Source organism: Rhinolophus ferrumequinum, chromosome 2 (genome assembly GCF_004115265.2).
Source record: "Rhinolophus ferrumequinum isolate MPI-CBG mRhiFer1 chromosome 2, mRhiFer1_v1.p, whole genome shotgun sequence".
NCBI lineage: Eukaryota > Metazoa > Chordata > Mammalia > Chiroptera > Rhinolophidae > Rhinolophus > Rhinolophus ferrumequinum.
This window is the reverse complement of record NC_046285.1, coordinates 29,224,197-29,247,233: the sequence shown is the minus strand read 5'-3', so window position 1 is coordinate 29,247,233 and position 23,037 is coordinate 29,224,197. Positions and strand designations below refer to the sequence as shown.

The 23,037-nt window shown below is 40.1% G+C and overlaps 2 protein-coding genes across 4 annotated transcripts in view; one reads left to right on the top strand and one right to left on the bottom strand.

Annotated features, from left to right (window-relative positions):
* CMSS1 (cms1 ribosomal small subunit homolog) overlaps positions 1–23,037 on the bottom strand; it is a 335,684-nt gene that overhangs the window by 203,038 nt on the left and 109,609 nt on the right. The gene's annotated exons all lie outside the window — the stretch shown is intronic.
* The window catches only part of FILIP1L (filamin A interacting protein 1 like), a 104,595-nt gene continuing 100,008 nt past the window's right edge, over positions 18,451–23,037 (top strand). Inside the window, exons 1-2 of the mRNA XM_033125707.1 lie at positions 18,451–18,703; positions 19,434–19,607. Coding sequence (XP_032981598.1) covers positions 18,461–18,703; positions 19,434–19,607 — 417 coding nt within the window. The 5' untranslated portion in view covers positions 18,451–18,460. The remainder of the gene's footprint in view (positions 18,704–19,433; positions 19,608–23,037) is intronic.

The following is a 23,037-nucleotide window of genomic DNA, read 5'->3' as shown; positions in this document are numbered from 1 at the left end:
TCAAAACAGAATGTGGGGAAACAGCCTAAGATATCTTCGTAGGTCTAGCCTCAGCATTTCTAAAACCAGGCACTTATAGCGGCAAAATTGTCTTTAGTTATAACGTCAGTGATAAATTACTCTGGCCACTTTCTCAGTTTGGGGGAAACTGTTCTTAGCTTTCACATTTAGAAAGTCTTCATCCTAACTCTTTGAAATTTACTCACCATAATTTATATTATCAGGTGGCATTCAACTAACAACAGTGTCATGGGAAACAAAATGGCTAAAGAACTCTAGACCCACCTTGAAAGAATTGGCCAGGTTTTCAGAACATGCAGCTATTATAAATGAGCCCTTACGGAGTGGATGTGTGCTTGTCAGAGAGGTTGTACAGAAAGGTGGTACAGACGGTGCCTCCCGCCTCACTGCCTGCTGGGAAGGAGCTGGGCAAACCCATCTCCGAGCTCGTCCAATCCTGACAATGTTTTATGATTCTGAGACTCATTTCTAAGCCAATTTGGTCCTTCTCTACACGTCCGAGGTCACATAACAATATTTGGTACATTGCTTGGTAACCATGTTTTACACACCAAGTATTGTCTTTTGGTAACAAAAACTTATTAAAACGGTGACCCACTCACTCTAGAGATAAGAAACAGAATGCTGTTCCTTTAAAAGGAAAAGCATTTCTTATCTTACCACCACCAATGTCTACATAGCTTTGCTTTTACTTTTGTTTGAAATACACTCCCCAAGTCTGATTCTCATCTTTGAAATTCAAGTCTACATAATGAAGAAATCTGTAAATATAATAGCAGCCTCTTCCATGAAGGGAAAACACTGGTAAAAAAAAAAAATGTTGTTGAATTGTTAAAGATAAATTACTTCTACACATATTCCAATTATTTCATTTCTAAATTCTCAACTTTCCGGGTCTGCCTGAAAAGATGGCACAGTGGTGTAACAGTATCTAATCATTGCTCTATTTATATATAGTTTTGCCTTTTTGAAAGTATTCAAAACAATTTCATATTTTTAATTTGGTAAAGGGGAAAGAATTTAGAAGGGAGGTAGCATAATGATATGACTTGTGATGAAATACCACAGAGGCCAAAATCATGACTTTAAAATAACAAGGAGATATTTGTCTGAGCCAAGGACAGTTCTGATGGACTCCAGCCAGTTTCCTAAAGTCCAGACAAGTGGTCAGAATTCCTTGTTAGCTCTGGATCCCTTCTGAGTCCATAGAGTACAGGCCTCTAAGGTGAAAGAGAAGGGAGGGGTAAAGGAAGGACACAAAAAAGGACGCTGAACCAAACAGTGACAGGAAAATGGTTATATTACTAATAGCACCGTTATACAATGAAATACTATGCAGCCATTAAAAATGGTGGTGTAGGAGCATAGTGACCATGGGTAACGTTTCCAAAACAACATGCACATTATAATAGACAAGGAAGAGACGAAAGCCAGGAAGAAACTGCACAAAAAGATGAAGAGTAGAAATCTCAGCACTGTTGGATGAAGGATAATTATTAAAATTCGTTATGTTTGCTTCCCCGTTTTTAATGCTTAACACATACTACCTTTTAATTAGGAAAAATAATTTTTTTTGCGAAAAAGGAAATGACAGAAAAGGGGGAAGAAAAGCAAACAATACAACAATAACAAAGCACTCCCAGGAGAAGGCAGGCTGGTGTTAGCACCTGAGCTATGAATGTGCTGCACCCCTCCGATGGAGACAGTATGCGGGGCAATTTGGGGCTTTATGTCATGAGCCAGCAAGCTTCTACTTAAAAAAGCAAAACAAACTATAGCCAAGACGCTAGAAGAAGTGGACTCTGCTAAAGGCTAAAATAAGAATACTAGGGAACCAGGCCTCCGCGTGTAGCCACCATCAAGTTAAACTGCAATCATTTCTCACCTGAAAGTAATTAGCGTGCGTATGGTAATTTGTACTGAGGAAGGTAGGGTGGCTGTGTGTGGTCTCTTATGAGGCTAATAAAAAATACATCCTTTAGTGAAGATCAACATCTGCAAGGCCCACTCCTCAACAGCAACTGCAACCCATAAGGAACTCCAATCCAGACATAAAACTGCGTGGATCAGGGACGAGCATTGGAAGGTTCAATAACAAGGAAACAGGAGCCTTGGTTTCACTGTTACGACAAAGACCTTCAGACACTGTTTACCCATCCTTTCCAGGACGAGAACTCCTTTTCCATAACAAAACGTTTCCTAATTCCCCATTGACCGTAGTTGCAGCTTTTCCTATGCATGGACTGAAAAAAGATATAACCACAGAAGCCTACAACAAATTCAGAAAACCATGTTACTGGCTTGTATGCTATCAATCACAAAACACCAGAGCTGTCCTGGAGACACATTACATGTGCAGTTTCTCATAACGCTCTGGAACACAGATAGGAAGGCCCCTTGACAACTGTGAAAGCTCCCAGGGGTTCCGGGTTCACATGTTGAGAACCACTACCACAAAGCATGTATTATTTAATAGGCCAAGTCCATAATCTCCAGAACATTCTCTCTCCAACGGCCATCACTAGAAATACAGCTATCAACCATCTGCATGTACCCGATCACAAAAGAAATACACGATTTCATGGTGAGGTGCTAGGCAGAGGAAATGAGTTTAGCCATGAAGAAGTCATATGCTGTGGGCACCCAGTTGCGTGTCGCGTGCACTTCTGAGCCCAAGGATTTCTTCCGTTGGCTCTGCGACAGAGTTTTAGCCTGGGAGGTAGGGACATGAGAATACTGACGGGGGTTTCTTTTCTAAAACGTATGGGGTAAAGTTGCTTTCTTTGTCCTTATAAAGCCTTCCTGTGTCAACAGGCTGCCAGCCCCCAACCCCAACAAAAACAGGGGCGGCCCTTAAATGCCAAAAGAATAATTGTCTGAGCTTTGCATGCTGAAATTGACTTGGCAAGCTCTCCACCTTGCAAAGAATACAAAGAGCTTAGTTTAGTCTGTGTGTAAATGCTTCGCCATCATTACCAAAACATCCAAAGCAACATACTCAAGGGAGGGTAATGATTCTTTGTTCCCTCCCCAACCCCCCTTAATTGGAAGCTTCTGACATCCATTTATTTACTTATAGCTCCTAGCAGCAGCCACCCTCCTTGGTCAACTGCACTCCTGGCTGCCTTGGGCGCTTTCTAACAAAGGGCTGTATGGAACCACACACAGTGGGCAGAACCCCCAAGCTCAGTCTGTCCCAGTCCCACAGACTCTGGAGGTCCAGATCTATTCAGCTGGGCTGGGAAGGGGTCCCCCCTAATTAAAGAGCACTGGAAACGCATTCCTTCATAGAGATCAATGGGGCTAAGGGCTTCGGAGAGTGCTCGGCCCACGCTTCTTACAGGGGGATATAAGGAGAGCCCTAATAATCAGTTTGAAGAACTGCGATATCGTGTTTCCCCAAAAATAAGACCTAGCTGGGTCATCAGCTCTAATGTGTCTTTTGGAGCAAAAATTAATAAAAGACCCGGTTTCATTTTAATATAAGACCTGGTCTATATAATATAATATAATATAATATAATATAATATAATATAATATAATATAATATAACATAACATAAATACTGGGTCTTATATTAATTTTTGTCCAGAAGACGCATTAGAGCTGATGGTCCAGCTAGGTCCTATTTTCGGGGAAACACGGTACCAGTTTGACACAAACTCCTCGGGTCTAGCCATAGCCACACTACCTAGGACGTGTTCACCCCACTGCACCCCACTGGTTTTCTGGATGGTATATGATGCTCCTTGATGCTTTTTTGACTTAAGCAGACCTCCTGCTTTACAACACATCCCTCCCTACCACCTAGAATGAGCTGAGTAATGGAGCGCAGTGAGGAACATGACCTGAATTCACACTGTGCCCTAATCGCAGATTCAACCAAGCCTAGATATTTCTTCTTTCTTTCCACTGCTCTCTGTTCTCTTCTCCTCTCACCACTGCATGATGCAGGTCTTTGGTGAAAGGGCACTGGCCTTTTCGATTTTGCTGATGTAGTCACAGCTGTACCACGAGTGCTGAAGAGATGTCTCTCCCATCTTTAAACAGACCATTATTCCTAATAAGAACTCAAGCAACAGAACATAGGCTGCAGAGACTGGGTGGGCTCTGAACCCAGCTGGAATTCCTGCTCTGCCACTTACCAGCATTGTGGCTTGGGGCAGACTGACTTAAACTCTTTAAATGTCAGTTTTCCATAAAGCACAAATTAATAGCATTTCCCTGACAAAGCTGTTTTCAGTATCAAAGGGTATAATGCTGTAACGTGCCTTACTTAGCAGTGCCTGGACAGGAAGACAGTAAGTTGTGTATCGCTGTTGTGTCAAGGTTTTAAAAGTCTTGGTTGGTGAAGAGGCACTCCAGCAGAGTCTGGGTGAGCAAACCCCTTTGACTCACCAGCCTTCGTCATCTTGTTTGGAACAGTTATGGCCAGCTTGGACAAGAAGCTAGTCACTTCATGTTAAGTCCCTCCAAACTGGCAGGATCATAGTTCCCTATCACCTCCCTGCTAAACAACAGGCACCAGTTCCTGGCAAAATTCCAAATTCTTCAGCTTGCCAATCTCCAGCTTAGCAAGGCACAAAATAATACACTCTCTGAAAATACAGGTTTAGCACTGACTAAAAGAACTCTCCCCTGTCAAGAACGTAAGGCTGAGTAATATACTCTACTGGTGATGCTAAAAGGCAAAAATCCATTAGTTCTTTTCTTATCCCATTTGACGTCCCAAAAGAGAAGGCATGTCCGATGAACGAAGAGATAACATTGTATTCATTATATCTCCACCAAGATGAGTGACGTGTTCCTGTCATATGCCAGGCAATGGGCACAGCATGTTATACGTACGATCTCAAATCCTCCCAACAACCTGTAAGACATTGAGTCCCAAAGAAATGAGGTAACTTGCCCCAAATTGGACAGCACGTAGTGATGGAGGCAGGGTTGTGACGTGGCCTGGCTGGCTCTGAGCCTGTCCTCTTTCCCCTGCCATATACCATGCTGTTTCCTACTTTTTTTTTTTTTTTTTTTTTTTTTTTTGTTGTTGTTGCTTATACTGGGATTCTAGAAAATAACCAGAAGCTTCAGGACATGAAAATTTTGATGTGTAACTAAAGTAAGTGACAAATTAAAAACAAAACGAAAGCCCTAAGTTATAAATCCAAATGTGTCATTTTGTCAACAGTTTTCCCTTAGGAAGCTAATTCAGAAAACGTGTCATGGCTGATACATTTTGGAAATGTCTTCAAAACCCCTTCAAGGCCACATAAAAAAGCCAATCCCATTATTTTAAGGTCACAATTGGTTCTTTGACCAAAATCAGTATTAGCTGACCCAAACTCTAACTTGATTCACTAGATTCGGTTCCAAGAAACTTTTCCTTGTTGTCAGAAGTCAAATTCACCTTCAATGGACCAGATTTTGCCATGGCTGAGGGATATTCCAAAACAGAAAACTCTGAAAGTGGAGTTCCAAAACTTCTGACTAGTGGCAATGTTGTTAAAATGAGGTCACAGCAGGTCTCTGCCCCTTGAAATCATTTTCTCTCTTGGCTCCTGGGACACAGCTCAGTCTTCTGCTTCTCTATCTCTGCTGGACACCCAAGCATTGGTGGCTTTCTTTCTTTCTTCTTTTTCTCTACCTCACACCTTTTTTTCTCTAAAGAGAACTACTTCTTAAAATGTTTATGTATCCAATATTATGTCCCTGGTGCTTTCATTTTACATCTTTTATTATGAACATTTCTAAATAAACAGAAAATAGAAAAAATATAATGAAAACCATGTACCCATCACCCATCTTCAACAACCCTCAATACTTGGCCATACTTGTTTCTCTTCTACTCTCTGCCTTAATTTTTTTTTAGAATATATAAAAGTAAGGCTCGGGACATCATGTTATTTTGCGCTCAGATACTTTATTATGTATCTAGGAAAATAAAAAGGACATTCTCTCACATAAATCTAATGCCATTAATGCAGCTAACAAAATTAACAATAACTTCTTACTATCATCTAATACATAGTCCACATTCAAATTTCCTTGGTCTTCGTTTCTCATACCCCATGGACAATCAATAGCTATTACCAAGGCAACCTTCCATTGCCTTATTGATGACTTTCAAGGCTTTATCTCACTTGTCATTTTCTCTCCTCAGAACAAGGCCCCAAAATGTGAGAGTAATGTGACTGAATAAATTAGTTTAATCTTTTTTCCAAATTTTTTTTTTACTTATCATTATATATATAGAATATTTTTCCATATTAATGTGAAATGTAAAAGCAATGTGACTGAATAATTTAATCTTTTCCCCAAAAGTTTTTACTTATCATTACATGCTGAGAATATTTTCCCATATTATTAAATATTCTTTGAATACTTGATTTTTACTGGCTGCCTAATCAGCCAGTAGATAGATATTCCATCATGGAACTCCTGTTATTTGTCGAACATTTGGTTGTTTCATCTTCACTATTATAAACAACCCTGTGAGGAGAAGCCTTAACCATATCCACGGTGTACCTTTCTACCTTCATTTTCCACCAATGAACAAATACCTCCTTTGTTTCAGCCATAAAGGATGATTTGATATTCACCACACACTGTGTTTTTCATCCACCTTCAACATGTACTTATGACCTGGACACGTTTTCTTATCCTTCAAGGCCCAATTTATCTCTGAGACACTTTTCCTAATTCCTTTGGCAGAGTTAGTCATTTCTTCTCAAATGCTCCCAAAACACTTTGCACATTAGACATTTTTAAATATTATTTATTGAGATTTTTGTATTTAGTCATGAACCTATATTTCTATCATACTAAGTTATGGGTTTCTCAACACCTCAGTTTTTTCATCTGTAAAATAAGGAAAATACCAACTCCATGTGACTGAATTTAGAAACAGATATAAAGAAGAGAAAATAGGAATCATATTATGTGACAGACAATTGGAGCTTTACAAAAGTTAGTTTCCTTCTTTTCCCCTCATAAGAGAAAGTATAAATGTGTCAGACTAGACTTACATGCTGAGGAGGCAAGGAGCTCAACTTTGCCCAGGTAAAGTGAGGATAAACTGAGTGGACCAGAGATGCGGGGACAGGAGGAACACGGCCGCAAGGTCCAGTGCTGTCCAGGGACTTCACCAGGTGCAAGGTTTTCTCTGTAACACAATCTCTTTATTCTAGTTACAGGTCCTTAGATAAAAGCAGAGAAAGAAAGATGTCCTGTTGGGATCTGTAGGTGGGACTTCTCGACTCTGAATCTCTCATTCACCTTGAGCTCCTCATTACCGTATGTCGGTGGGTCTAGCCTAGAGGCCTACAGGCTCTCAAGGTGACTAATGGGTGAGGAAGAGGTCGAGAAAGCTAAGAAGTATTTGTGGAAGACTCTGGGTACTCTGAGAGGTGCGTTTTTATCTTTTAGAATTCACATCTTTCTAGAGCTGGAAGAAACAGGGGTTGCCTGTGCACATACAGTGTTGCTGTGGAAACGGCAATAGAGTGTAAGCAAAAGGTGTGGGTTCTGAAGCTGGCTCTGGGTGTCACCACGGGCACACCAGGTGACCTTGCTGAGCCTCAGCTGCAGAATAAGGGGAACGGACAAAACTGGTTCCAAGAGCTGGAGGGACAAAAATTCAAAGAGAATAGAAAAGTTAAGTAACCAGCTCAATATCAACACACTTTTACAAAAAACCAGAGAGTGGGAAGAAATATGAAAAGTGATGTAGTTTAAAAACTGTTATAAGAATCATATAATTTCAAGAGCTCTGATCTAGTGCTGGGAGTACAGCATTTAAAAATGCATGTAAAGCTAACTTGGACTATACGAAAATAATTTTTTCTGTTATATTCCACAAAGATCTGGAAAACACTCCCAGCCCTGTGTCAACCTTAAATGAGAAAAGAATCTTTAAAGAGCCACTGATTTGTAATGGAAAACTTGGATAAATCAACTATTTATACTTTGAGATTTTTATATTTCTTTTTGTCCTTTTCCTCAGAACACACAGCTAAGAAAAGCCATGATGTAAGTGTGCTCTATTAGACCTCATCGGCAGGCTGTTTGTTCTGTATCTACAGCCTAGCAGCTTCTCTGACTACAGCACTTAGTGAACAAGTAACCAAATAACACATTCAGGCCAGGAAAAAAAAAAAAGTGCGAGTTTTGATGAGTCTAGCATGAGCCTCGAAAGAAAGAGGCATCAGAATACCTAAGTTTTCATCTCTTGTCCAAGTTTTATTAGCTGAAGTTATTTAAGCTTTCTGAATCTCAAATCCACCTTGAACACGGGACAAATAATTATCTATCTACTGACGTATCCAGCAATGTACATAAAAGTACATAAAAGGTACTCTAAGCACTCACCTGATAAGCTGGAAAAAAACTTCATTAAATGTTTACTATCAAATTTCTCAAATTCCAACTGAGATCCAACATCAGAAGTACTGAGATCTTCCCTAAGTATATACTCTCACTAGATCACTGCTTTAGTTGTGTGGAAAACGTTGCCCACCTCCGTGTATTTCTTTAAAAACACCCAGCCTAATGAAGAGGAGGTGTAGTGGGGTATAACCAAAATGTGTATGTGAGATTGTGTGTTGGGTGAGGGACACTAAGCTAGGTGGTGTGAAGAGTGGTTGAAGAAGCTGCGAGTTTCATCTGGAAGAAAGAATATAGCTCTTCCCATTGCAGGACTGCAGTGTGTAAAGAGGAGTAGCCTTGTCTGATTTAGCTGTGGAGGCAGAAGCAGGATAGATGAATGAAGTTCCTGGGAGCTGGATTTCAGCTCACAGGTAAGCACTTTGGGAACTTAAGAGCTGTGTAACAATTGAGCAGGTGATCACAGAAGATGCCCAGTGCCTGGTGCCGTGGGAGATGGGTGAGATAACTACTACACTGCCTTCTAAACCTCATATTTGAGTCTTCTCTTTCTGCAACTTTCACATTCTCTTAGGACTCAGAATCCTTGGGAATACGAACCTGAATCATACATCCCCAAGTTCCATTCCTCTCTCTGAAGCCCTGTCCATGCCCTCCCTACAAGGATAAAAACCATTAAGAGAATGTTTCAATGATTTTTACTGAAAATGGAAGAAAAAGATAAAGGTGGCCATTGCTAAATTAGGTTATCTGGTTTTCACTGTGTCTTTTTTTAGCCACAGATAGCTTTACTGCAGCTGGCTGAATTTAGTGTCATCAAATGCGGGTGATTAGGGCAATAAAAGGAAACTTTTTTTTTTACTTTTTTATTTTAAGAGAAATCAAATAAAATACTCAACAGGATTTTTTTCCCTAATGTGGCCATGCAAGCACAACCTGTTTTGCAACTGAGTGCTATTAACATCTATTTATAGCCAGTATTTTCATAGATGAATCACATTTACCATGAGACAGTTAATATTAAGGGCTCAACCAGCTCTGCTGAGAACCCCGTAATCTTACTACATCTCTTTCCGTTCCCCTTCTAGGGAACTAAGTTATAGCTTAATGGCTCCATGCAGAGAGAAGGGGAATCCAAATGGAAACGTAAAAGCCAGCAGATTGCCTGCTCCCTAAATTCAGCAAAGTGTGGGATGTTAAACACATTCAACTTAAGGCCCTGGATCAATCCCAGCTCTGTCCCTTGGTGGTGAGCAACCTCCAGTCAGCACCGACTCACTCTGCATTGTGCAGCCATCTTGCCACCCGAACGATTCATCCCCCCAAATAGCCTACCAAATCGAGTTTGAATGACACTGCTTTATAAAAGGTCACATTCATTAAAAACAGGACTAATGATTATTAAAGGTGCTGTCAAATAAAGAGGAAGAGTGTAGTGGGTGTTCAGGTAATTTTATGCATGGGAGGGTGAATACCGTGTTTCCCCGAAAATAAGACCTAGCTGGACAATCAGTTCTATCTAATGCGTCTTTCTGAGCAAAAATTAATATGAGACCTGGTGTTATGTTACTATAATATAAGACCAGGTCTATATAATATAATATAATATAATACCCGGTCTTATATTAATTTTTGCTCCAAAATATGCATTAGAGCTGATTGTCCGGCTAGGTCTTATTTTCTGGGAAACTGGGTATGTTGGGAGGCTGAATGAGGGAGAGCAAAAGGTCAAGGTTAAAGATTTTCAAACTTCAGTGACATTAACGGTAGATTTCTATTAAGTCCTGGGATCTAGTGTCACTTCTCACCAGGACATGCTCAAGTCCTCACTCTCTTTCTCTCTCACCCCCATCTTTCCTCTCTCTCTCTGAACTTTGTGTAAGCACCTGCATTGACTGATATTAATTTCTTTGTCTTTGAGATCTCCTACCAGAGTTTCCACCCTTAATTTACCTTGACGAAGCCCTTTTCCAAAATTCTTTAAGATTAAAGAAGATAAACACACAAAGCACTTAAAACACTGCCTAACATGTGATGGGTGAGAGATCTATACACATGAGCTACTTCTATTATTAGATTCTCAGTACCATTTTTCTAAATTGCTAGCCAGTGGCTCACTGAGGAATCATCTTTACCACGAGGCAGTTCCTCCTCAGAGCCGACCAGCTCTGTAGGGACTGCATGATTCAGTCGCTCAGTGAATTCCTGCTGCGGTCCAACCCCGCTGGACACCGCAGAGATCAACAAGAACAGCGGCCCTGTGCTCACATAACGTGAACAACAAACCTCTTACCAGCCACCATTATCTCCATCTTTACATTTGAAGGCTCAGGGAGGTTTAGGACCTTGTCCAAAGCCACAGAGCTCACGTACCGGAAGCCTGATCCTGCCCAGTTCCACCTGCTCTCACATTCTCATACTCTTTCCATTATGTGATGCTCCTTGCAAGCAAAGTGGTCGAGAAAAGCAGATGAAAGAATAACAACCCATTCAAAGTTTCTGCGCATGAATAATGTATGAAAACAAAAGATCTTTAATGAATAGACCAATTGCTGCAAGGACCATGGAGTTGTGAATTCCTGTCATTCAGATTTCTATGTAATGCTAGGTATCCAGAATTAACTGTACCCATATCAACAAATGGAACATTAGTCCAGATATGAAAATAAGCTAGCACAAATTCCTCAGCACAATACCTGACATAGTAGGTGCTTCATATGTGTCTGTGGATTAACTGAATGTTGTTGAACCAGGATTTTTCCTTTACTATGTCTGCCTTCTTATAAGACCCTAAGTAGACAGGGCCTAGTGATTTGCTGGACTCTGGGGCTACACTGCCCAAGTTAGGATCCGGCTCTGCCATTTTCTAGCAGTATGACCTTTGTCAAATTACTTAATAGCTACAAGGCTCAGTTTCCTCCTCTACAAAACTGGGATATAAGTTTTTTTGTGAAGACTAAATCAATTGATCAAAGGAAAGCATTTAGAAAAGACTTATATTTGGTAAGTACTGAATAAATGAAAGCTATCGTTATTACTATTATTTTCTTCTTTAAATCAGAGTAAGTTTTGATTTGCTACCTCAGCATCACAGTAAATGATCAAGCCCAAAACCAATTTCTTCCCTTGAGGCTTTCTGAAGTTCCTTTATACAAGCAAAACATCCTCCTTTCCACCATTCAACCAGGGACATAAACAGGTACATGGAGACTAAATTCTGTCTAAATAGCACCCAATTATGCAGAATAAGCAATTTTGATATGTAAGATTAAAGAATGATTAAGAAACTCTAACTTTTATGGTAAGGAGTTGCCTAGGGGTGTGTGTGTGTGTGTGTGTTGGGGGAAGGCAATAGGTAGAACAGGCAGCTATTTACGTTTGGCCATTTCCTGTGACTAAATTAAGCAAATAATCACAAATCCTCTACTAGTCCTTCTCTAGCACGGACACATCCTTACCAAGATCCACCATGATTTCAACCGGCTTAAACTCAAGAAAAACTGACCGAGGTCACCACATAAAAAAACAAAGCAGAATCTGTTTCTCAGGGCCAACTGCACTGTACCCGTATCCATAGATACAAGACAACAGAGAATCACAGAATTCTAAAGCGGGAAGTCCCGGGACCTCAGAGATCATCTAGTCTCAGTCCCAAGGCCAGCTGTCAGGGGATCCATTAAGGGGTAAAAAAAGGGTAGATGTCAAAGGAAGGAACCCTGATCCTTGTTCCATCATGAATGGCCTCGGGGGGCCAACCTAACCCAATATCCCCATTTTATAAGTGACAACCCTGAGCCTGGCTAATTAAATACAGAGCTGGGATCAGAAGCCAGGTTTCCTGAGTCCTGGTTTATCGTTCTCTTACACTCCTGAAGGCTGCCATTCTATGGCTAAGCTAGTCACTGGTAAAAACGGCTTGAACTCACAACTAAGCAGTTTTTCTCCTTGCAAAACCATCAGGCATTATGTCACTGCAGGCACTTTATGAAAAGAGTACGGCATCATTATTTGGTATAAACAAAAGCAACTTTCCATTCCTTTTTTTTAGGTAACCTGAAAATCCCAAACCACTGTTGCTATTATACATTTTTTCTTTTCCTCAGTACGCACCCCTGGGCCAAGCACAGATGCATTAAAAATCTGCCAAGAGAAACAATGAAGTCACTGATAATACAAAGCATTAGAGTATCATGAAATTCACGTCTTTGTTTTCCTCTCCTCGATATTTAATTACTTCTCATTACTGATCATTTTGTGGTTGTTGGCAGAAGGGCAAGGAAACTCCACCACTGTAAACATGCGGAGACACACTCCTTGGTCGACCAGAAGTCTGCACATGATGGGTCTGTCCACAGATCCAACGTGCATGGCAGCAAGAATGTTGATGTTACTATATCCCAGCCCTCAGAGGACTGGTGGCCTCAGGAAAAAGCTAATGACTTTAAGGAGAATAAACACAGTACAAAAATGTCGCAGGTCATTCCGTTTTTATCACTTATAAATATCATCACTGGCAAATGACTTGTGCTGTCCTGGCAGCCGTCACCTAACCCACTGGAGGAGGAAGGCGAGGGAAGTTAGGATGTATAGTGTTCCATTCAGTTTTCTGCAGCAGCTCAGGGCTGCCGTGAGCTCAAAGGGTATGACTTACCAGGTTTCCCTGAAAATAAGACCTAGCCGGACCGTCAGCTATAATGCATCTTTTGGAGCAAAAATTAATATGACCTTAATATTATATTTTATATTATGTTTATTATACATATTTATATTATATTATATATTAGACCGGGTCTTATATTAATTTTTCTCCAAAAGATGCATTAGAGCTGATGGCCCAGCTAGGTCGTATTTTCGGGGAAACACGGTATGAGCAAAGCTTAGCAAACTACCCTACTAAATAGAGCTTACATTATCTTGGCATTCTGACAGGCATTACCATGGGTAAAACTGATAGCGGCAGAGGAATACTTATTGATTACCACCAGAATACAGGTGGATTCTTATCAGGGGGCTACTGTTCCACATATGAATATGTATGTGCATAAGAGGCATGCATAATATAAATCATAAAAATAAACTTACACTCCCAGGAAACTAAAGGAAGTAAAGAACCAAATATATTTTAGCCCTCTTTTAAACTAGATTTTTATGAGATGTTCATAGAAACCTGAATTGGAAGGTGTGGTAAACCTATAGCTTTTAAACAACGGCTGCAGTTAACTCTTCACATTTCTCTGCAGCGTGAGTTTGCAGTTTCTTCTAGCAAGAGGTGGAATCTATTTGATTTGGGGCTTCTTGATTTGGGGCTGACCCTGCGATGTTCTTTTACCAGTAAAAGTGAGACCCCGGAGTTTCTGCTCTCGCCCTCTGGGAGTGCTACCCTGAGACCACCACGTGGGGCAGCCTGGTCTCAGCCAGCCAAAGGTTCAGAACCCACCCATGTGGAGCAGAGATGAGATGACCGTCCAGGCCCAGCTGAGCGGCAGGGTGACTAAGGCTGCAGAGGGGCTCACAATTTTGAGCCACTGTTGTTTATGCTCTACCTACGTTTCCAGGCAGGCCACCAGGTAGGAGGAGGAAAGCAGGCACCTTTCTGAATACTGTTATGTAAGAAGCACCAGGAGATACCACCTAGGAGACACGAAAGAAGCTTAATAATACTAGACAGAAGACAGCGATAGCCCTGTCCTTCATGTGAAAACATATCTGTACATCAAGTGGCATGTGATATCTATCTGTTTGAAATATATCTAATCTACATTAACAACCTTCCACTATTGCTACAGGCCAGAGCAAGAATCTTTCTGGGGTGTTCAAGATAATCGAGTGGGGTGAGAGGAAAATAATCGGATACTTTATTATTTTTAATTAATATTTCCTTTTGATTCTTTAAATATGTTTTCGCAAGGTACATAGCATAGTGTATGAACATTATTTATAAATACATAAGTATACACATTATAGGGTTTTCTACAGTCGTATCTCCCACATATCCTCAACCTTTCACCCCTACACAAAAACATATGCTTCCATGCCTTCCCTTTTCTCAGGCAAGTGGATCTTTTCTTAGCTACTTAGGGAAGAGTCAGTAATAGGTACTGTCACAGATCATTGTTCATCTGTATTGTAATTATTGATAAATAGTCTCTTCAGCAAGGCTGTAAGCATTTTTAAGGGTGTCTGGACCATTTGTCTTTGGCAGTACAGCATAAAGACATCAGAGCATGGTTTTTCACAGTGCAGGTTCTGGAGCCAGGTTGCCTGAATTCAAATCCCATTTCTGCCTCTTATTGGCTATACAACCATCAGTAAGTTATCTGTGCTTCCATTTCTTTGCTGTAAATGGAGATAACAATATTCCCTACCTGATAGGGTTGTTGCGAGAATAGAATGAGTTAGTACGTGTCAAATGCTTAGAAGAATGCCTGGCACGTAGAAAGTGCTCAGTACTATATCATCATTACCCACCTCGCCCCCCACGCCATCATCACTACCACAACCGGTTTTCTGTCTCCAGTGTCTGATAGAGTGAATGTGTGACAGAGGGAAGTGAGGAGAGCGGAGCTGTAGACAAAACACAGTCTGTGACTTGTTGAATTTCTCCAGAGGGATGCTATAACTCCAAGGCAAAGTGGTTCACTACCATCATCTGACAGTTGGTCTATTACTAACAAATAAAACATGTAAATAATAAGCATGCAAGACAATAAACACCTTCAAGTTCTGCTTTTACAGCCCGATTATGGTGAGGCTATAAAGCAATTCTCGGCTAAAAATTATTACTGGGATTTCTTCCTTAAGCACTGTCTTTTAACTGTAATCACTCCCCTGGTGGAAATCATCAGACACAGGTTTACTGCATACCCACATGTAGCATTTAGATTTCTGTGGATTTCCTATAAGATGCAGACTCATAAATCCATCTCTTCTAAATATACTACTGATAACCCATGCTAGAAGAAAGACACAGTGGCAAGAATTGTTACATATCACAGGGGAAAAGGGTCACGGAGATCACCCCCTCTCCCGCCCTCCAACATTTTACAGATCAGAACACTGGTCCCAGACAGTGTCAGGTCTTAGAAGCCGCACAGCTGATCTGGGCTAGAACTCTCTTCCTTTGACTTCAGTCTAGGTCAGTGCACTTTCTCATGACCCCAGTTTTAGACACTATTTCCATAAACCTTTTGTGTAAAAGTGTATCATTTGTATTAAGGGCAGGAAGAAAACCACACCATCAATAGCCCACTTAGCATTGAACCTCCAACAAATGCTTGTTGAAGGATGAGTGGAAGTATGAACGGAGGCCCAGCTGGTTGGCTGTGAAGTCCTCAAGGTTTCTAAGCTTTCCTGACCCTTAGATCTCTCAGGTGGTGCCAGCAAGTGGGGGTTGGTGAAAATCACTTCTTAAACGGAGGATCCATCCAGCAAAGACACAAAGTCATTCTTTCAACTTTTCTTTCCCTCTGTAATCGTGCCTCACATCTCATTTGATGAAAGAGATAATCAAATAAACTTGTTTTTCTTCTTGAGATTTCCCTAAACTATAAAGGTAAAAATTTTGAGAATAAAAATAAATTAATAATAATAGATAATATTTACTGAGTGCTAATTTTGTACCAGCCATGTTGCAAACATGTGACATGTGTTGACATTTAATCCTCATGGCAACTTTAGGTTAGAAACATACTATACTACTATCATCTCCATTTTACAGATGAGAAAACTGAAGCACAGAAGTATGAAGTACCTTTCCCAAAGTTTTATAGCCAATAACTAATGGAGTAGATATTTGAACTCAGGCAGTGTGGTTCCAAAGTCCATGGTTTTAAATTATACTTTTATACTGTCACTGTTCAAGTTTTGGTTTCCAATGCAAATTGTAGAAAACAAAAAACAGATGTAAAAATTGACAAATTTTAGTAAATTAAAATTTAAAACTTCTATACCATAAAAGACACAACGGAGTGAAAATGCAAGCTGCAGGCTAAAAGATAATAGCAAAATATTTAATCAATGAAACAGTAATTATAGAATATGTAATGAATGCCTATAAATCTGTAAGAAAAAGACAACCAATGCAAAAGAAAAATGGGAAAAGACTACAAACAGGCAATTTATGAAGGAACACAAATGGTCTCTCAACACATATAAAAGGATGCCCATATCACTACTGTGTTTCTCCAAAAATAAGACAGGTCTTCTATTAATTTTTTCTCCAAAAGACGCATTAGGGCTTATTTTATATTATGAGCATCCTGAAAAATCATGCTACGGCTTATTTTCCGGTTAGGTCTTATTTTCAGGGAAACACGGTAATAATTACAGGATGCAAATTTAAAATTTCACTTATCAAACTGGAAAAAACTGTAAAGTCAGTAATAGCAAGTGTTGATGAAAATAGGCGCAATGAGAACTCTCATACTTACTCTGCTATAAATTGGCACTCCATTTAGGAAAGCAATAATCCCTAGTAATGCTGAGAACATACTCATACATCCTCCACATTCCAAAACCGTCACTCCTATCCTCTAAAGAACAGTCCCTAGAGAAATGTATGTACATTTTATACATTATATAAAATGTATAAGAATGTTCATAGCAGCATTTTTCTTCTAATACTGAAAAATGTAAACTATTTAAATATCCATCAATAGTAAAATGGATAAATTGTGGACTAGTCATATAATGAAATAATCTATAGCTATCAAAATATATAAACTGAAGTAAAATGGAATGAGGAAGAATATAGGATGAAAAAGATTCATTTCAGAAAGATACATTCAATATGCCATTTACACAAGGTTTGGAAATACACAAAGCAATACTATATATTGTTCGGCAACATACATATTTTTAAAAAGTATAAAACATGCATGGGGATGATATACACCAAATTCAGGGTGGTTACTTCTGGAGAGGGAAGGGTAGAGAGTGGGTTAAAGAAGAGATACATGCGGCAGGGCGAACTTCCACTGTATCGGTAATATTTTACTTTAAAAAATTATTTTCTAGAGTATATGGTAAATTAAGATTTTATAGGTTTGTGTGGTAGCATGTAGTAGTTCATTATATTTTCCGTACTTTTCTGTATACTTGAGTTTTTTTCAGATTTTTAAAGAAATATAATTAAAAAGTAAAAGCAAAGCACCAATGATGATGGAAGTTTCATGGTTTGTAGGGACGAGTAAAATTAATCTGTTTGTATATTACTTACGTATACTATAAGCTCAATTGCTATTTTCTCTTTTCTTTAGAAACCTCAAAAGTAGACCATTTTTTCTTGCTATTATAAATTAATTTGGATAATTATATAATCAGATGTGGAGCCGATCTGACCCTCAAATATTACCTTATTTTATATTGTTTCCATAATAGCCAACTATTATAGTACTGTTTCAATTTTGGAGATGAGGGTCCATAATATAAATCTTTGACTTATCCAAGGATAGATCTGGAATTTTAGCAGAATGTCGGGAATACAGCAAGGGCCTAGCCTTCATTCCTTTGCTCTTAGACTTTGCCATCACAACAAAATAACTCAAAGGATTATAGCAATGCTTCTAAATGCTTCTATCTTAATGTACCAAAGCTAAGAAATCGTAAAAATGTTTAAAAACTTCCAAAGGAAATACTATAATGCGAATCTGCAGAACGTTGGAACAATTAGCAAACATACCATTTTACAATTATGTTAAGTATGTCTGAACTTAAGTAAGCACTGGGGCCGTGGTTGGAGATATGACCCGGGTCCCTGAGGTGGAATGTTTGGCAGATGAACTTCAAATACAGTCTGTTTACCCATGGACATAAGTGGCCTTAATCAAAGCAGAACACATTTTTTAAAATGTTGATTTTAAAAACAGAAGTGTAAATAAGACTGTGATTTATGATTCTCCTAATGCTCTTCTCTGCTGTAGACTTCAGGGCGATTGAGTCTTTGGCTGCGGTAAATACAACAAGAGTGCAGGCTTGTTAAAGGGGTAGTAGGTGCCCTTATTACAAACTGCACTTCCATGAAGAGTTACAAATTATCTTCCTTCTCTCCAGTCCTTACAGAATGCGTTCCAAAAGCAGCAACACAGAGGGCTCAGCCCTCCAGCAATTTCCAAGACACAGTAAAGACCCCAGTTTCCAAGAGTCTGAGAACATGAAGCAGAGACAGCAGGACAAAGAGCCCAGCAGTGAGTCGGATGCAATCCTTCTACATCCCACCCCACACAGTGGTAATGGCCGCCAAGGACAAGACCTCTCAAGAGACGACCTGTTATTTCTCCTAAGCATTCTGGAGGGAGAACTGCAGGTCAGCTGAGTTCCAATGATTCCCATCACGCTTCAGGGGGAAGGCTGCTTGTGAATTGGGTTTAGATGCTGCCACAGAAATATATATCTGTGGGTCATACTTGTGTATATGTGAGAGCAAGTGTAAGTACACACACACACAGAATTCTCTTCTGCTAAATTGAGGGGCAATTAATCACATCTAAAAGGGCTATCGTTATGCCATGCAATTGGCATGCACGGTGTGAAGGGCCATAGCCTCTGCCCACAAGCTCCAGTGCACAGGCAAGTATGGGTAACAATAATACCAGCCGACTTCTGCACTGGTCTAAATAACAACAGGTGCTGTTGGACTCCTGTGAACTGGCTCCCCCAGCCTTGCCCTGGCGTTATTAACCTACATTGAAGAACGAAACACAGCTGCTACACATATAGGAGAATCTTATTTCCTACCCCTGAAAACGCAAATGCCAGTCCACTGAGGGGTATCATGTTATCTACCTGTCAGACACAATAAAAAATGTAGGGTTCTCTAATGTTGTATAGTGATCACTTTTTAAAACATTATTAATGGGATAGATTGTAATGGACCTAATTTTGCTACCTTTTCTAAAAGGTGCTATAACTAAATATAATTTGTTTGTATTTGAAAGAGAAGGAAAAAAAAAAACCACTCAACTCTAATAAGAAATTACTTTGGGAGACTGCTGGTAGGTAAAGCAAGCTTTCTGAAATGCCTTTTGTTCCTACAGGCACGAGATGAAGTCATAGGCATTTTAAAGGCTGAAAAAATGGACTTGGCTTTGCTGGAAGCTCAGTATGGGTTTGTCACTCCAAAAAAGGTGTTAGAGGCTCTCCAGCGAGATGCTTTTCAAGCAAAGGCTGCTCCTTGGCAGGAGGACATCTATGAGAAACCAATGAACGAGGTATGTGTCAGATCAGGGGTGTGCATCTGAGGTGGAAGACACTCACCAGTCAGCCAAGCAGTAGGCCTGGCAGGTGGGCATGACACGTAACTCCTTTATGATTATTTACAGTTTTACATTCTAAGGCATTTAAAATCTACCCGCGGTAGATAAATAGCACATGTTCTACAGGAAAGGAAAGGAGAAGGAATCAGTGGCAGGATGTTTGCACTAGGTTTGTTTCTTGACAACAGACTGAAACCTAACAATGTAACAAATGCATTTTCTCTCTCTCTGTCTCTGTCTCTGTCTCTCTCTCTCTCTCTGTCTCTCTGTCTCTCTGTCTCTCTCTCTCTCTCTCTCACACACACACACAGACACACACACGAGTGCAAACTTCTTTAGGGGACTTGAAGGCTATTCAGGCTATAATAAAAAACAGATAAAGTTCACCATAGAGGTTAATTTCTTTGAAAACACTGAGGTATTATGTCATAGAAATTTTGAGCATGAATGGAAATGACCTGAAGAACTGTCCAAGAGTTTTAGAAAGCATATATTTTAGATAAGTGCATATTCTTTTTCCCTTCAAAAGTTTAATGACAGCAGAGACCTCTCTCCCACCACGCGCCCGGCAATGACAATGGCAAAGCTTCGCAGTCCCCACACGGCCACCACGGCACAGAGCTGTGGTGCGGCTTGCCTTTGACTTGCTGACATTTCTGAAACTCTTTGGCATCTTTATTTTATTCTTCTATTTTCCTCTGAGACTTCGATGGAAAATTTCATAATTTTTCATTTTCATAAAAAGGAAACAACTAGGAGCATGAGTTAAAGCTGGAGAGAGTGAACACAAATTTTGGACCAATTTCCCCCACATAAGCGCTGGCAACCTACCTTAGGACTGACCTCTAATGTCCTTGCTATTCTCGTCTTGGGTGTCTCATGAGAGAAGACTACCGTCTTGCCAAATTGTGAAGGAGTTTGGTCATACGGACCTGCTTCTCTGAGGGCAGAGGATGAGACCACCCAGAGTCTGTTGATTTGTGCTTTATTCCAGATTTTAAACAAGAGGAGCTGAAGCTGCATTCAAGTCAACAGAGTTAAAACTGAATGCTGGCTCTCAACATGGTGACTGGGAAAGAGTGTTAGGCACAAATTCCCCCAATCCATATGAGCGTAAATGCAAATTAACTCTCACTAAACATATCTTGACAAAACTCCACAAATAACACAACCCTTCAACACTTACTGTGAAATGAAACAGGATGATTCCAAACTGATGCTGAAATCAGTAGGAAAAACTTTTAGTTTCAAACTAATTCTATTATACACGTGCAAAATTGGAAATACCCTGCCCCTCTGCAGATGCTTGTCCCTGAAATTTGCCCATAAGTTAGCCCTCCTTTACCAATCCAACCTGCTTTGATTACTGTCCCCACCCCCACGCATGCATCTCACATCCCCACCTCCATGACTTGCCCACTTTCTTCTCTTGCCTTCTATTTTCCCTATAGATTTGTCTCTCCTCAGCTATCAGTCTATCCAATTCCCTAAGTCCACACAACTAACTCTACCTACCCAACAAACCAGGTGTCTGCCCTCCTCCTGCACCTAATAGGAAGTAATGGGTGAGAGGAACATATCCAGAGAAAAAACAGTACAGGGGAATTCTGACTAGAATTCCCTAGATAAGGCTGAAGAACAGAAAGAGGCCAGTGTTCCCACTAAGACCATCTGTGACCGTACCCTAGTTACATCAAAATAAGGATCTGTACACTAAAAACATAATCTTTTATTTTCTCTCACTGTAGAGTATTAACTACCACCCCCCCGCCACACACACACACACACACACACACACACACACACACACTTTTATTTTCTTCACAATGTTCTTTTTGGAAAATGTAAAAATCTCAGCCACGTCTAGGGTAAAGTAAAAAGGATTTATCTGTTCTCAAGGCAAAATACCTTAGAAGAACAAACTGCGCTCAGTAACATCACATGATGGGAACACTGACTTAAGATGAAAAACTGGTGGAAGCCTGGGAGCTAGAACAAAGGGTGCAGATGGGAAGAGGGAGTAGCTGGGTTGTCCAGAGGGAGGGAGAGACGCAAGAACTCAAGAGTCCACCACAGTTTTAACTTGTGGTTCCTGTCTTCAGGGTGTTTAATGTTTAAGAGAGTGACAGACAACATGATCACACAAATAAATACACAATTGCACACATACTAATCTCTGGTTAAAACCACAAAGCATTATGACAGACTTATAATGGGGGATTGAATTTAGATAGAAGAATCAGGAAAGCCAAGATCCAGAGGGTGAGTAGGGGCTAACAGGTAGAACATAAAGGAATTCCATTTCCAGTAACACTGTGGACTCAATATCCAATGAGATTATATCACTAAAAAAATACATAAAAGCATTAAACTATCTAACAGACTCTTCAATGAATGGATGCACTTACATGGAAGCAAGAGAAATTCTGAAGCTGGGAACTAAAAGGGAAATTTCTATAGACTAGCTTCTGACCCCATATATTTTGAAACTTTCTCTTCTCAATCCATAAACTTCCAGTGCTGGGAACTAAAGGACACATTCAGTTTGGAATATAACCTCCGGCCTTTCACCTTTATTTGGCAAGGCTGGTGAGCTGGCGCAGTGGCCAGTAAAAGCTTTTCTGGAAGGCTTTCCTACACGAAGATGCTGGCAATAACTTGCCTATACATGGAAATGACTTTGAAACCAACTGAACTTCCCTTTAGCAGCACCCCAAAACTGTTCGCAGCCTCTCTAAAACTACTTGGCATGAAAAAAAAACACAAACATATGATGGAAGCTAAGTACAAGTGGAAAAAAAAGAGAGGTTTTAGCTGATTACAATTCAAATGTATTACTTTTGAAATTTCACAAAATACATGACTAGATAAACACATGGGTGGGCCTTTGACAGGCTCCAGATGACACCAGAGCAAGTGAAGAACCGCAAAACTTCAGCTTCATGGAAAATCCTTCTCCTCTCTCTCTCTGTGAGCATAGGTGTACGTTTTTAGAAAAGGAAGACCCGACCACGTTTGTAGCCATACTCTGAAGGGACAGAGTTGGGATCAAAGACACAAAAAAGAGAAATTCATAGAGGAAACAAGGAATGGAAGGAGACAAAAAGGGATGGACCAAAGAAGTTCACACAGGTGAAGAGGTTAAGAATGTAGAAGAATATAGGTAAGTTAAGAGTAGCAGAAGTAGGAGAAAAAAATAGAGCATTTATGATTGATGGTCTCTCTTCAGTGAAAGGAAAAGATAAAATTAAGAAGGTAAGGATGTATTTGGGGCTAGTACTTAGAGAGGCATGGCTTCAAATTGGTGCCTGGAGGAAAAACAAAGGCTGCTGACCAGGCATAGGGAAAGAGCCACGTGCAAGGTCCAGCTAAATATGAAAATCAC